This window comes from Talpa europaea (genome assembly GCF_964194135.1).
Source record: "Talpa europaea genome assembly, chromosome: 1".
In the NCBI taxonomy this organism is placed as follows: Eukaryota; Metazoa; Chordata; class Mammalia; order Eulipotyphla; family Talpidae; genus Talpa; species Talpa europaea.
Window position 1 is genome coordinate 141,402,907 of NC_140073.1, and position 15,359 is coordinate 141,418,265.

General features: G+C 37.5%; 1 protein-coding gene across 2 annotated transcripts in view; it reads right to left on the reverse strand.

Annotated features, from left to right (window-relative positions):
• Positions 1-13,065, reverse strand: part of ABCA12 (ATP binding cassette subfamily A member 12) — a gene marked incomplete at both ends in the record, with an annotated part of 165,905 nt that extends 152,840 nt beyond the window's left edge. For both annotated transcript variants that reach the window (XM_084238060.1, XM_084238059.1), the window contains one exon: positions 12,997-13,065. In XM_084238060.1, coding sequence (XP_084094186.1) covers positions 12,997-13,065 — 69 coding nt within the window. The remainder of the gene's footprint in view (positions 1-12,996) is intronic.
• Between the last annotated feature and the right edge of the window lie 2,294 nt (positions 13,066-15,359).

The following is a 15,359-nucleotide window of genomic DNA, read 5'->3' on the forward strand; positions in this document are numbered from 1 at the left end:
ATGATAATGGCTCACTCAAAACTGTTGAACCAATCAATGGATGAATGAATGAGCAAATGAATAAAGAATAATAAAGTTCTATGGAGCCCTCTCCCATCCTATTATAAATAGTATCTTTTCTCTACTTCTATCATAAAAGTTAACATACTCTTTGTCAATTTTGGGGGGCGGGTGTGTGGTTTAGGAAATAAACAGACAATTCTTTAATGGCAGGAACAGCATTTTTTCATCCCTGAATTTCCACAGGTACAAAATAGATACTCAAAAAATGTATGCTGAATTGACATTTCTATTAGAGAATTCCTCTATAAGAACTTCAAGAGTGGCTTTTTCCCACATAGACATGATTCAGTTCATAAGATACTGTTTAATATTTTACATACCTATAAAATTGGTTCCAGGGCAGAGAAACATGCTTATTCCAAGAACATTAACTGTGATATGCAAACAGTGCTCAAGCCAAACCACACAGAACAAACCCTGCCTACTTAACATAATGAAACTTGGAGCTGTGTCTGTATCTGGCTATGCAGTCAGACTTCTTAGCATTCCTCTCCCACTTTTCAGAGACAATTTGCTTCTGCCAAATCTCAGATGACTCCCTAGAGCCCTTTGATTCTCTGAAACAATCTAGACCCAGTCAGTTATTGATCCTTAAGTAACCCTAACCTAAATTTTCCATGAAAATCTCCATTTTACGTCTAAGAGCACACCACTCTCCAAGCTGACTGTATTGCCCCCAACTTCTTAGACTTCGGGTTCAAGGAAAAGTTGTAAAAAGTAGCAGCTGACAGTACACCTAAGGCATCCTAAAGTACACAGCTTGGTTACAGTTAAACGACATTCAGACAGCCCAAACAGCCTGGTCTACAGGAGCGCTAGACAGGAATGTGTGTGCAAGTCCCCTGGGGATTTTGCAAACTTGAAGATTCAGATCCAGGGGATCTGAGGTGGGGCCTGAGATTCTGCATTTCTAACAATCTCCCAGGTGGGTGATGTTGGTCCACAGATTGAAACTTGAAATTTTCATTAATGAGGAATGTAGAAAAGGAATTGTAGTGTTAATAGAAGTATCTGTGATTTTGTCACCAATGGAAACCACAGATATTCTCAAATCACATTACTATGGCAGATATGTCAAAGTACTGTTTACACTCTTCATGACATTAAGATTAGTTATAGATTTACCATATTTATTTCATGCTACAATAAAGAAACACATTATTACCATATCATACATTTTCTTTCTGCTACTTAATTGAATTTCAATTACTACTTAATTGAAATATTATTGATTAAAAAACATTATTCTTAGAAAGGACATAGACTTTACCATGCTACCAATGAAGTCTATAGCACCAAGGATACTAAGAAGCTTTGATGTGATACTTTCTTTCTCTCCTTTTTAAATTTTTCTGGGCTGCAAGTTAGTATGACTTGTCCAAAGTCACATACTCAGCTGGAAAGCAGAGCAAGGGACAAGGATCTGAATATTAAGCTACTTAGGGTAGGACTTTTAAAAATATTATCTTATTGCCTTGAGGAAAAAATAAGAAATCATTCCACAGAGCATATTAGAAAAATACAAGTGCTATGGAATTATGAGAAGTATTATTCTAAGCTAGTCTCTGATATATTTGAAATTAGTTTGTTCGTCAGAGATCCCAGAGACACAGTGCCATTTTTATTCTCTGTGACTCACTTGAAATGTAGACTCTAAAGACTTAAGGCTTAAAACATTTTAATATTTGTGGATTTATTGGTTTTACATTTGAGGCCATAGTTACTCTTAAAAAAATAATCATCTGAGGTTTAGTGCCTGTAGCTACCTTTAGGAATATTTATTCATTTTCTATAGTGACCTCAGGAGAATTCATCGAGCAACGAAGATCTATTGTACCGATACAAATACATATTCACCTTCAAATAAAGAACATATGTCATGGGCTATCATTAAGTCATCTCTTGGTTGATCTAATTTGATGGTTTCATGAGGATGTTTGGTAGATTTTGAAATTAATGTTAGTCATGATTTAAATCCAGACAAAAATGTAGTCTATATCTGAGTAGGTTAAGGCAATTTAGACTCTGTTAAAGGCAAAAATCACAGCAAGCCCATAAGCAATCTATTATCACAAGATTTCTCCTGGGCTTTTAGGTCAGAGAGGTTTGGAGACTATTTCTGCATACTGCAGTTTAGAAGGATAATAAATACAAAGTCCTCCACTCTGTGATCTCAGGTATGTTAAGGTTGACAAGTTAATCACAAAAGCAAGAAACAAACAAAATTTAAATTTTCATAGCAGCAGGATTGCTCTCAACACCATTCTAAATATTATCATAAACAACCTAGAAGCAAAAGCAGTGTCAAGAATCCAAATACTAAACCAAACACTAAACTAAAGCTATGACTTTTTTGTTTATATGGAAAAAGGACAAATATATTGATTTTACACATAGAGACATTGGAGCTACATGAAGACTGTGGGAAAAGCAGTTTTTTTTAAAAGTTTCATGTTTTTGCTAATATAGTAATCATCTCACACTTGCCTCTATATCTCATTTTCATCCCATCCTCCCTTTATATATCTAAGAACCTATGCATACTGAGTAGTTTACAATTCCTTCGTGGGCCCTAGCATTTGTTGCCATTTATTTCTCCAGGGTTTATTTCTACTGAGATGTCTTATTCCCTTACTCTTCCTTTTCCTTTCCTAAAATTTGCTCCCAAAAGTCCTTCAGTGGTGAGTCCATTGGGACTAGGGGCACCACAGTGACACAGTGAGGGAGGTGGTTCCCTAGCATGATAAAGAGGACACCCGTAGGGCAGTAGCAAGACAGGGGGCAACAGAGCCTAAATGGGGTTAAGAGGGTATCTGCAGGGCAAGGAGCAGGTGATTGACTTTGTACAAGGAGGTTGATCAAAGCAATAAAAATAGCCCCCTTAGAGGAACCTGTTTCTTACTACCCATCAGGGAAATCAAGAACATAGAAACAAAGGAGACTAGAATGAACTCTGTTGTGCTGGGTTAGAATTAAAGATACAGATATAAACTTTTGATTTCTAAAATATATAGAGACATGAAATATAAATGTGTGCATAGACAGAGTAGATATAATATGTCTATGAACATAACCATTTTTAACAAGAAACACTAGCTTCTATTAGTGGGCATTTGAATGCTAGTAGCTCACTGCTACTGAGGTGTCACTGTTTCCAATACTAGACAGTTAGAGTATATATGTAAAATATATGTAGAGGACAGAGATAGACAGGGTGGTCCCCAGGAATAGGGGAGGTTCCAGGTTTCCTGTCCCACCCAAGAAAGGGTGGAGTTGAGAAGCAAAGAGAGAAGCAGAGAGGAGACAGGAAAGAAGGAAGAAGGACAGAGAACAAGAAGGAGACCTGGAGGAGGCACATGGAGCAGAGACATGCGAAAAAGCTGCACTTGCCTTTTGGTCCTGGACCGGTGGAAACAGGTGTGGGTGAGAGACCCGTGGGGAGGTTAACAATGGCAGCTTTTATCTTGATTTTGCTCTTTTCCTTCCAGACAAGCTGGGCCCCTTCTGCCCCTTTCATATGGGTCCCCACCAGGTGACTTAGACTTGTGACAGGTTTTTGGGTCTTAGTGGCCCTGCTTTTGGCCAACCCTGTTGGACTGAGGAGGAGATAGGTAACTTTGGGTGCATGATTTGGAAGCTACTTTCCTTGTCTTGTCTTTGCTGCACACTAATTGTATTAAAGTTTCTTTCCATTAAGGTCTTACACGCTAGAGTATGTCTTGTCTCAATGTGGCGGGTGGCAGGACCTATTTAGAGGAGGAAGGTTTGGGGTTCTGGGGTGCCCCTTACCCTGCCCTGTAACAAAAGAAGTAGGTAGGTAAATCAATAGATAGAAGGGTGATAGATATAATAGTCACAACACTGTCAGAGAATGATGGGGACAGGTCAACAGACACAGATGCCAGCCTATGAACAAATTTGTAAACCAACCCACTAATCAAATTTAAAGATTACAATGCATTATAATAATAAACAATTATATTTAACTGAATAAACAAAATCTATGAGTCTAGCTATAAATGAAACATAAAAATAGACAAACTGAAAGATGAATGAAGAATGGTAATATGTACAGTTTCAAAATATTTCCCATAATATGGGACAAATTCACCTTATGCACCACCTAATAGGATGCATTGGGAAGAATTGGGCCTTCCTTCTGTGACACTCCTGTCAAAGATGAATAACCTGAGTATAAATGTAAGGGAACGATACCTTGGTTTCAAAACAGTCTTCAAATGTTCAAAATGTGTCAGAGTCATGAAGGTCAAGAAAAGACTAAGAAACTTACAAACCAGAGCCTCCCTGCTGGTGCAACTGATTAAGTACCACACTATGAAGCAATCCGCAGCCTCTGCAGCATGAGTTCGATCCCCACCCAGCCAGGGAGCAACCCACATGGTGCAGCAGACCTCTCCTGACTCACCTGCTGCTCCCCTCAGCAGTGTACTTCAGTCAATCTGCCTGTTCTGTTCCCCACTCTGTCTCTGGTGAATCCACTCACCCCCAACAGCCCATCTCTGGCCTGTACCTGTACCCCAGCTCTTGTATGCATAAATAAATAAATATCTAAAAAAAAAAAGAAACTTAGAAACCAAAGGAGACTAAAGATATGAAACAAGATGCAGAATGTGCTTCTATTAAGGACATGGTTGGGGGCACTGGTGAAGCTTGCATGGGATCTGAGCATTTGTTGGAGGTATTGGGTTATGGAGGAGAATGTCCTTGCTTGTAAAATGCACACTAGACTATGGGGGAGGGAGGGAGGAATGGGGGCATCACTCTCAAATGCTGCTAGGAAAAAAAGTCATTTGTATTTCTCAACTTTTCTTTGTTTTAAATTGCTTCAAAATAAAATGCTGAGAAATAATTTAAAAGATCTCTGCATTTCTTGTTAAAAATCCAAAGCCAACTTTAAAAGACAGCAAAAAGAGAAGAGACAACAGGTCAAGAAAAGAGAGAAAAATAAACAGGTTCATATCTAGGAACTCTATCTTGCTGCATGTAGGTGACGAAGTTTGAAAAATTAATGATGAAGACCTCACACATCTCAATGACCTTCAAGTCTAAAATCACTCACTCAAAATTTCAAGTTTAAAACTTGAGAAATTCCTTGAATGAATCAAATGCAAATTCAATCCAAAACTTTCATCTGTAATACCAGTTAATTAAACCAATTAATTTAACCTAGTAACATTGGTTACCATACTTGCTAAGAATTATGGTTTCAAATCTTTGAAAATCTCTCAACTCTAGCTTTCAAAAAAATAGTGGAAAAATCACATAATTAAGGTAATTCCCACTTCATTAGTTTGTTAGAACCTTTTTTTCCCTAATTCCTGGCAGTCCATCTGATTCCACTTGCGTCCATTTTTATTATTTTTTTATCATTTTGATAAAAAGTCTATAGGAAAAATAAGGTTAATACATGTTACTACATATTTTAAAATTGTGGGAAACTGCTACTACATAAATGCCTTTAAATAGGGGATGCATGTTCTGGTCATCATACATGTGACGCCCTATTGTCTTATGCTCGACCCACTTCATATGATCACATTGCCTTTGTCCTTGCAGACATTTGAGTTTGCGTTTCTTGCACCAGAGTAACTTGAAGTCAGTTTTGTTAGAAATGGGGCCTCCCCTGGTGGCACAGTGGTTGAGCACTGGGCTGCAAAGCTGCCCATATAGCCTCTGCAATGCTGGTTCTATGCCCGGCCACCAGCGAGGGTCCCACATGGCGCGACAGACCTCTCCTGCCACACCCGCAGCAGTGTATTTTGTCAGTCAGTCTGCTTGTTCTGTTCCCTGCTCTGGCTCGGGTGAACTCTCACCCTCCGGCGCTTCTGACTGTACCCAGTGCTTGTATAAATAAATAAATAAATCCTTAAAAAAAATAAAAAGAAATGTATGTTACTGAATATCAGTATAATTTCCAAATGGCAAATTTGGGATTCCTTTGCCTAACTCTGAAAATAAACAAAAGTAAGATGGTTAGTATGAATATTCTCCATTTTCCTTTGTGAAATCAGTCTTGAGAGTCTTAAAGAAACTTAAAGATCAACATAGACTATGGTAATCAAATATAAGGTGTCTCATTCATTGAAACAATAAAAATTTAAGGAGTAACTATGGGTTCCAAACCTTGATGATGAGGAAATCAAAAGTCTTCAGTTGTTTTCTTTTTTAATTTTTTTTTTACATTGGTATAGTCTCCATAGTTCTCAGCCACCATATCACCTGTGAACCACCACCATATTCCCTTGTGTTCTTCCCTCCCTGTTTTGACCTCCCTCTCTCCTCTCCCTTTGCTGTATCCTTAGATCTATGGTGAGCTTGCTAGTTTTGACTTTTTCTTAACCTTTTGTTTGGTTTCTCTATATTCCACATATAAGTGAGACCATCCTATATTTATCTTTCTCCTTCTGTAAAGTCTTTAGTCTTTTGAGGAAAGGAAGCATTTAAAAAAATTGCAACCAAATCCTGGAAGAAAAGAACATGAAAAGCAGACAAATCATGGGAAGCTGAATCTAAAAACTGAAAGATGAAAAAGTCTCAGGCAGAAGAAAGGATATGTGTGTTGGCTGGAGAGTAAGAGTGGGAGTACAGGAGTTTTTAAATCAGAACATATGGGTGAAGGCCCACAGATGGAAAAGAGGGTGGAATATTGCAGGAAAAGAAATAAACTCAGAATGACTGGCACATCGAGAATTAGGGAAGCTATCTCTGCCATACGCTTGTCCAGTCTCTACCCAATTGATTCCAGAGATTATAAGTTCACTATCCCATAGACTCTCCAATATTGGACAACTCATATTGTCTGATATTTTTGCTCATATGAAGGTGAAATCTTCCTTCCTGTCACTAACACTCATTTTTTTTTGGCGTGGTCTCCTGTTCTGCATGAGAATTCTATGAGAATTTGAAGAGAGACAAAGTCCCCTCTCAGGTTTCCAGTGTCAGTTCCTTCAACAATTTCCTATTAAAAATGATTTCAAAATATCTTCTCCAGGATAAATTTTTGTTCTTTCTATGGTCTTCTTACTAAGTGGTCCTCTTGTAAGTAATATCAAAATTCAATATAATTCTCTAAGTGATAGTAGCTGATATTTATTGCCTGCTTAAAATGTGCAAGATACTATGTTAAGCACTTAACATGCATTCTCATTTAATATAATCACCTCATTTCCTCTTGCAGATGGGAAATTAGAATCTTAAAGAGACTAAATAAGCATTCATTGTATAAGCCACTAAATAGCAGAGCTAGTACTTAAACCCAGGGAGCCTGGCCTCAGCACCTGCACAGTTAACCATTTAGCTATGTAGCCAAACCACTAGAGACTAGATTACTAGCTCTCTTTGATGACATTATTATATTTTAATTAGTTCAGCCTATAAGAGCAATGCAAGTCATTTAAATGTCTTACTATAACCTAGAATTACAGCTTTTTATTACAAACTTGAAAATAACAATTGCCCAATCTTCCATAAAAAAATACTGTCTTATCCTTCCTCTTCTATACTTCTCTTTTTACATTATCCTGTAAGTAAGCATGACTGTTGCATAATAGTAACAAGAGGATTCATAGGATCACACTTGAAGTTGGAGCTTGATATTTTAGGTCTGGAATAAACCTTAGTTCCAATCCCAAAGCAAGGAAACAAAAGTGGCCCAGATTTCTCAGTTAATTGGGCTTTCTGCTATTTAACTGCCATCCATAAAAAATGATTGATCTCAAAACTGGAATCAAGGAAATTTTTTAAAATTTAATTTAATTTTATATATATTTTACATAATTCTTCCTTTTTGTACAATGTATGCTTTCTCCCTACAGGTGTAGTCTCCACAAAATTTCTACCACTTATACACCTGTGCACCATAGTTCCACACATTCCCTCCCCTGTTTTAGTCTCTCTCCTTCCCTCTCCCCTGCAGAGTATCTCTGATTAATAGTTGCCTGTTAATTTTGTTTTTTAATTTATCATAATTTTCCCCTGGTCTCTTATTTGGTTCCCCTACATTCCTCCTATAAGTGAAACCATCCAATATTTTTCTTTTTCCTTCTTACTTATTTCACTGAGCATCATTTCTTTCAGCTCCATCCATGTTGCTGCAAATGGCATGAGTTTATCTTATTTGATTGCTGAATAGTATTCCATTGTACCTTCTTGATGGGATCAAGGAAATTTTATGAAATCTGTATTTCTAGACTATGACACATTTTGGATATTGGTTATATGTTTATGATATATCTGGAAACAGTACTTTTTCTTGAGTTTTATGCCAATTTATTTCTCTATCACTTCCATTTCTAAAAAGTCTTCATCTCATTACTTCTTATTGATTAACAACATGTGCGTGTCTGTTTTATGTGCCAGTCACCATACTCAACAGGCAAATTTAATTTTTTTTGAGCAATTAAAAGAGATTAAGGGAGTAAATGGTGCAGATCCAAAGAAGGCCAAAGGGCCTAGAAATCTGACCATGTAGGTGAGTGAAATGTGAAGAACCTGGTTCATTTTTTCATCTAGTTAGAATAAAATTTGGGATTGGAGTTTAATCCTAAATTGTTTTAATATAAAATTTTGCCTATTGCATAGACCAGCCAGCTTGAAAAATTAAGTCTTTCTCTTTCTCTAAGCTACTATGAAAAATTAAATGAACAAGATGAGGAATGGGGAAAATGTGTCAAACTTGATCCAAATGCTAGAAGTTTATCAAATTGTGGGAATGTCTGCGATAGAGGAAACTAGTTCTATTTATCAACTGAGCTAAAGTGTGAACCACTAGCCAGACAGTTACAACAGAAAATAAACAACTGGAGTTAATTTTCCCTCTTCAAGCTCTAAGTGTAGAGTTAGATTCCACTTCTATAGATTTGAAGTCACTCCTTGATAATCCTATTTAGAATCCATCTTCCTCATGACAGATAAACTCTTATCATGAACAATCTAGTCTTTCAGCCTGCAGTCTCTGCTATCCCAGGACTCTATTTCCTGTCATTAACAAGCATCTCATTAAGTCAGTCTCCTTGTTGCAAACCATCTTTGGTGGAATGTATCTCCATTTTCTCATTATTTTTAGAGTTAAATCACAAGCCCAGCAGGGCACCAACTGCATCTAATTGATTTTCCCTATTACCTAACATTTCTGTTGGTGCTTAAAGTATTGTTCACACTCCTTTAGTATTCATTTTTTTGCAATATAGTTGAGAATTGATAGTACTACTACTATTCAAAAAAAAGGCAGTATCTAAGGCTTCCTTAGTAAATATGATCTCTTCGTTGGTGGGATGAACTCTGAACAGAGACCAGAGACTGTTGCAAAGGGAAACTCAGCTAAGGAGCAATATAGAAAAGCAGTAGGAGGTAATGAAAGAAAAGATTCATGCCTGGAAAATCTGACTTTAAGTCCTTAATTTCACTGCGTGACCTTGGAAAACTACCTTGAATTCTCTTGAATTTGTAATATTAAGGCAGCTATATAACCCCAAATATTTCAGAACTCTAATATCTGAATTACCAAAGAGAGAGATTTACTCCAAGAACAATTTTTTATGAGTTGCATAATATATTTATTTATTTATTTATTTATTTTAATATAATTTTTTTTTATTTTTATATTCCCCATACAATTGCGACCCCCTTATTTTGACCCCAATCCCTCCCCTCCCCGCCCCCCACCCCCCCATAGAGTGTCTCTGGTTCATAGTTGTTTGTTGATTTTGATTTTTACTTTCTTATAGTTATTCTTTTTCCTGATCCCTTATTTAAGTTTTCTAGATTCCTGATATGAGTGAGACCACCAAGAACAATTTTGAGGGATGCGACCTCAACAAATTAAAGATACTGCCTTCCCTTTTCTGTAGCCAAATTCAACATTTAGCTTATCCCATTATCATTCTATATCACCTTTTGTAATTTTTCCACTTTCTAGCCTAGTATTTTTTTAATAATATATTTCCTTAGTAATTTCCACCCTAATATTTGTACTGTATCTTTGTTTTTCCCTTATATATCATTTGTTTCTCCACTAACTTCTTCCTCTTTAGACTAACTCCCCTACCACCTCGCTCTATAATAGAATCTCTTGAAAAAAATTGAGAGAAGGATGTCATGGTGGTGATGGGTATAAAATGTATTTTAAATGACATCTTCAAAAAGATTACAAAGAAATAATACTTGCATTTTAAATGATGGTTTGAGGGTGGATGAAGTCCATTTCCTTCAGAAAGATTATATTCTTCCCTCAAATTTATACACGCCTTCTTTTTTTTTTTTTTTTAAGATTTATTTATTTGTTTATACAAGCACTGGGTACAGTCAGAAGCGCGGGAGGGTGAGAGAATTCACCAGAGCCAGAGCGGGGAGCAGAGCAGGCAGAAGGACCGAAGTACACTGCTGAGGGGAGCAGCGGACGGCAGGAGAGGTCTGCGCGCCATGTGGGACCCTCGCCGGTGGCCGGGGAGCAGCCAGGGATCGAACCGGCGCTGCAGAGGCCGCGGGCAGCTTCGCAGCCCAGCGCCCAACCGCCGCGCCACCAGGGGAGGCCCTATACACGCCTTCTTTTCACATCTGCTTTCTAATTTTTCTAAAGTTTATCTTTTCATAAATTTTTTCATTTCATCTCATTTTAGATGAATATTAAGCCTAACTTTCCAACCTCTTGATTCTCTCACTCTTCCCTCTAAAATAACACTGCCACATAGGTATGTCTTTCACCTGTACTCTCAAGACTTTTATCCAGTTCCAAGAGATGGGGTTCACCCTGGACAAAACATTAAAGAAAGAAATATCTTTTTCTTTGACGTCTTGCCCACCACTTAGAATTTGATTTTCCTTCTCTGTTTGGTGTTACCATCTTCTTAAGGTCTCTTGCGGCCCTCTCATAGGTCACAGTGGATTCAGGGGGCTTTTTGAACTTTTCACCTTTTTCTGATCTCACTTCCTGCAACCAAAACTTTTCTGTCTAGAGTTCCATTTGTTCAAGGTGCTCTTAAGATAGGAAACATTTGATGTTCCATGCATGAACTATTAGTTCATGTATTCTCTTTTCCTAGGCAAAAGAATAATTACCAGGTACACTTTAGGTGTTTGGGTTCAATAGGAATAATATAAAGTTGCACAGGGGAAACATTTTAGCATGCCTGACTTCCATCTTCTCTCAATATGCCATGTCCAGCAGAAATTGAGTAAAGAGGAGAAAAACTCTAGAGTAGAAAATTGATAATGCCAGATCCTTCACAGATGAGGAAGGAACTTATAAAACTTTCTGAAGATAAAATTTCTCAATGAAACAATTTATTCACATGAGGGGTGCTTTTTAATTGAAATGGAGTTGTAAGAAAAGTATACTACAGTTTTCAGTATATTTACAGGAAAGTATATTTACAATTTTCATTAATTAGCAATAACATATAACAGTCTTCAGTTTCTTTATGCTCTTATGTCTAACTGTTGAATTTTCATCACTTTAGAACTTTACTATATGCAAATTTATTCCTTTCTCATGCACTCTCCTCTGGATTTCCTTTCACCAATACTTTGAATAAAATATGACACACACATTGCCTCAAATCCTTCTATAAACTATTTGCCAAGTGTCTCACCATTTACATAGCACTTTGAAATGAATTAGCATATTTAATTCTCACCATTCTTGGTAATACACACAGAAGCCCCCATATGCCCATTTTCTAAATAGGAAAGTCAGTGCTCAGAGAAATTGTGATTTGCTCCCCAAGTCATGTAGCTGTGTGCTGCAGAACCAAGAAACCACCTCTTGTCTTTTGACCACATTCCTTTCCCAAACTCTTTTCCTACTGAATTCTACATAGAACCTACCCTGGGATAACAATGGGAAGTTTTTCTTCTGTGTGGTTTCCAGCTTAACATCAATGAAATAAAAATATTAATGATTTTAAGTTTTATATGCAAACTCCACACCCATGTATTCATATAACACCTAATGATTTAAAATTCTGCCAAATAAATTCACAAAGGTAGGTGAACATTAACTTCTCCCTTAAGTAAGATGTCAAGTGCTGCAAGCAAACCTATGGTGAGATAGGTATATAGATAAAACCTTGGTTTCTATCATGCATATTATTTGCATTATATTTATGTTATTCATCAGAGGCTGGGAATTACCACTCTATTGACTATATTTTTATATTTCCCTGGTTTTCAAATGTTCTCTTGAATATGTGATAATTCACAGAAGCCAATTTGTTTCTCAGTCTCCCTGGACTCTATCTGCTGAAGATCTAATAGCTAGCTTTATAATTTAAAAAGCAAACATGAGCAGAAGAGCACTAAAAAATGTTGTTGCAACGAACAGATTAAACAGACTACAGCAGTAAAGCGAAGTGATTCAGTAATACTCTTGAAGCAATGAACATATATTGACTCTTGTGTGGAATTTCTAGCAAATGGTTCTTAGATACTAGCATTTCTGAGAAGCTTATCTATACCAACAGCCTTCAAAGTAGTCTCTTTCTATAGCTTGCATTCAAGTTTTCAAGCTCTTTTTGTTTCCCTCATGTGCTATACCTTTCGTCAGATCATTTTCTTCAGCTCATTTTTAACTACAATTATTCAGAAAATTTCTGAAAGTATTTTGACCCCAAACCTAGAATTCAAACTACTTTCAATTCAACCACTAACAAAGCACATCCTTTCTTTTGCCCAGGGCATATCCTGGTTTACTCTTTTAATTTACTGAAATCAAAAGACGGCTTTGGGGGCATGTTTCAACTCGCCCTATTAGTTATAAGACAGATGCAAGGATGATTTCTAAATGTCTATTTTTTGCTTTAGAAAATACTTTAAAACTCCTCTTTTTTTTTTTTAAATCTGTGTTGAACATCACATTTGAGAATTACCTGGAACATTGCTCCCGCTCCCTGGATCTCCCAACCTTTTTTTACTCACCGGCTGCCTTTTGACACCTAGCCAATTTTTCCAGACCAAGACCCGAAGCTGATGAAACTGGGAAGCCATCCTTCAAACACCACAAATCAGAAAATTCCTCTCTTCCTTCACCCGTCAAAAAAAGAATTGGTACACCGTCCAACTGGCTGTGAGTCAATGGGTCAGAAACCTTTTCACGGCATAGCTTTCTTAAGGGCTGGGGTAAAAAACCCACAGTTCTTCTCTTTCTGCTGGATTTTTCCCTTGGGTTAATCCTTGACCAAGGAGCAGTTCTCAGGCAACGCTTCCTCCCAAATGAGAATCCAGACAAGTATTTTTCAGTGGCTTTTGCTTATTTTAAAATAATATCCAGTTGCTGTTTGTTGCATGAAGCCCAGACTCATGAGAGAATGAATATCATTCAGATAATGTTCCACTGTAAAAAAAAAAAAAAGGCCAAACCCACACCTCCTACTCTCCATGAAATTAACTACCTATCCACACCTTCAAGAAGGTGTCACCTGCACTGGACACGTCATAAGGAATTAGGTGGACCCTTGCCAAGCCAGTAGGACTTGTCCTACATTCTCTTGCCTTCTACTACTTAGTGCCTGCTCTAGCAGAGGTAGGGCACAGAGGGCAATTTACACACTCTAGGCCCAGTGACTCTTATAATATTTAAAGTGTCATGAAGATGTTTAAAGTCATGAAGGCCAGAGCTCAGCTGGAAAGCTCTGAATCTCAGCCCAGCATTACATATAATAGAAAAAGTTTCATTTTTAACTTAAAGTTGAAAACTTTGATTTGAGGTGAAATGACTATGTTGGCTATGTCCTACCACTTATCATGACTTACTAGATTCAATAAAATGCAGAAAATAAAAGGTAGGTTACAAATATACAATGAATTCCCTCCTTTTGGGGATGGAGATTCATACAGCTCTAGGGAAGTTATGTTGTTTCAAGCTCTTATGGTTAAAAAAAGAGATACAGGCCGACCCAAGATATATCTGATTTGTTATCCAAATTAAAGTTCTACTGCAATTAAATTAAATTAAAATCCTACTAAATCAACAGAAGAAATTTATTAAAGATTAAGGGAAAAGAAAATGCTTAAGCACAACACGGCAAAATAGAGAGATTTGGATTATTCTTTCCCTAAATACAACTAAAGGAAAACAGAACAAAATTTGATCAAAGGAAGATTCAGAGGTTCAATGACAGACACAGACTTTCCCATGGGGGCTTTGCACTGAGGCCGCCAATTGTCCTACCTGGTACTGTGAATCTAATTAGAGGGACTTTCCAGAGAGGGACACATGCACATATGCAGAATCACAGGTTCAATTCCTGGGAGTCTGGCAGACTGGTGTGAGCAAGGTAGGGGGGGTTCCCTCCCCTTCCTGCAGAAATATATGACAAAAGGAACCTTGGTGGCAGCAATGCATGGAGCCACTCTGGGCTCAGTTGTGGAAAGTTTGACTAAGGGCAGAGTGAGTGGGAGAAACCTCTCCTTATTCCCTAAAAAAGATCAAAGTGAGAGATTCCTGGCGCCCAGCAGTCCAGGCCTATCATCTGGTAGCAACCATTACCTGGCGACCTGGGGCACACAGCCCACAACTGCCACCCCCTGCCTGGCAGTGCAAGGAGACCTATGTCTGGCTGCTAGTGCTCTGTGGATCACACTTGGTGCCCCTTGCCAGGTGAGTCAAATTTGGTGGGATGGGCCCCACACTGCAGAGAGGAGCAGCAAGCAGACAAGGTGAGAATCTAAGTTCCATGAAACACTGATAGGGGCTTGCTTTGGAAAGAAAGCAGAGGCAAAGGTGATCTACTGCCTGGAAGTTTCCTTTACTGCTCATTGAGACCAAGCATTTGAGAACCATACATCACATTCTCCCCCACCTGCCACCAAGATAAAAAAAGGAAAAAAAAACTAAATAAAACCCAGAGCTCCCCAAACCCCCTAAAAGTAAATAAGGTAATACAGATGCCTAGGGATCAAGGAACATCTGAAAAGCAGAAAGAGAACAGAAATCCAGACACATATAAAAGGATACAGTAATAGAGACATAACAGGCCATGATTTTAAAATAACAATTCAAATGAGGTACTGGAAGAGCAATCCAATACAGAAAGACAGGTATGGGACCTTAGAAGGGCAATCCAGGAACAAAAAGGGTTCTTTACTAAAGAGATTCAAGTTATTTTAAAAATACAAAAAGAAACACCAAATGATATGATGATGAATATGGAAATAGTTTCAAATAGAATTAAGTTGGAAGAAGAAAAAATTTTAGAAACATAAGATACAAAATGTAAAAATAACACAAATGTAAGAAGAGAAAGAAATAAGATTTAGGAAAAATGAAGAAACTCTGAAAA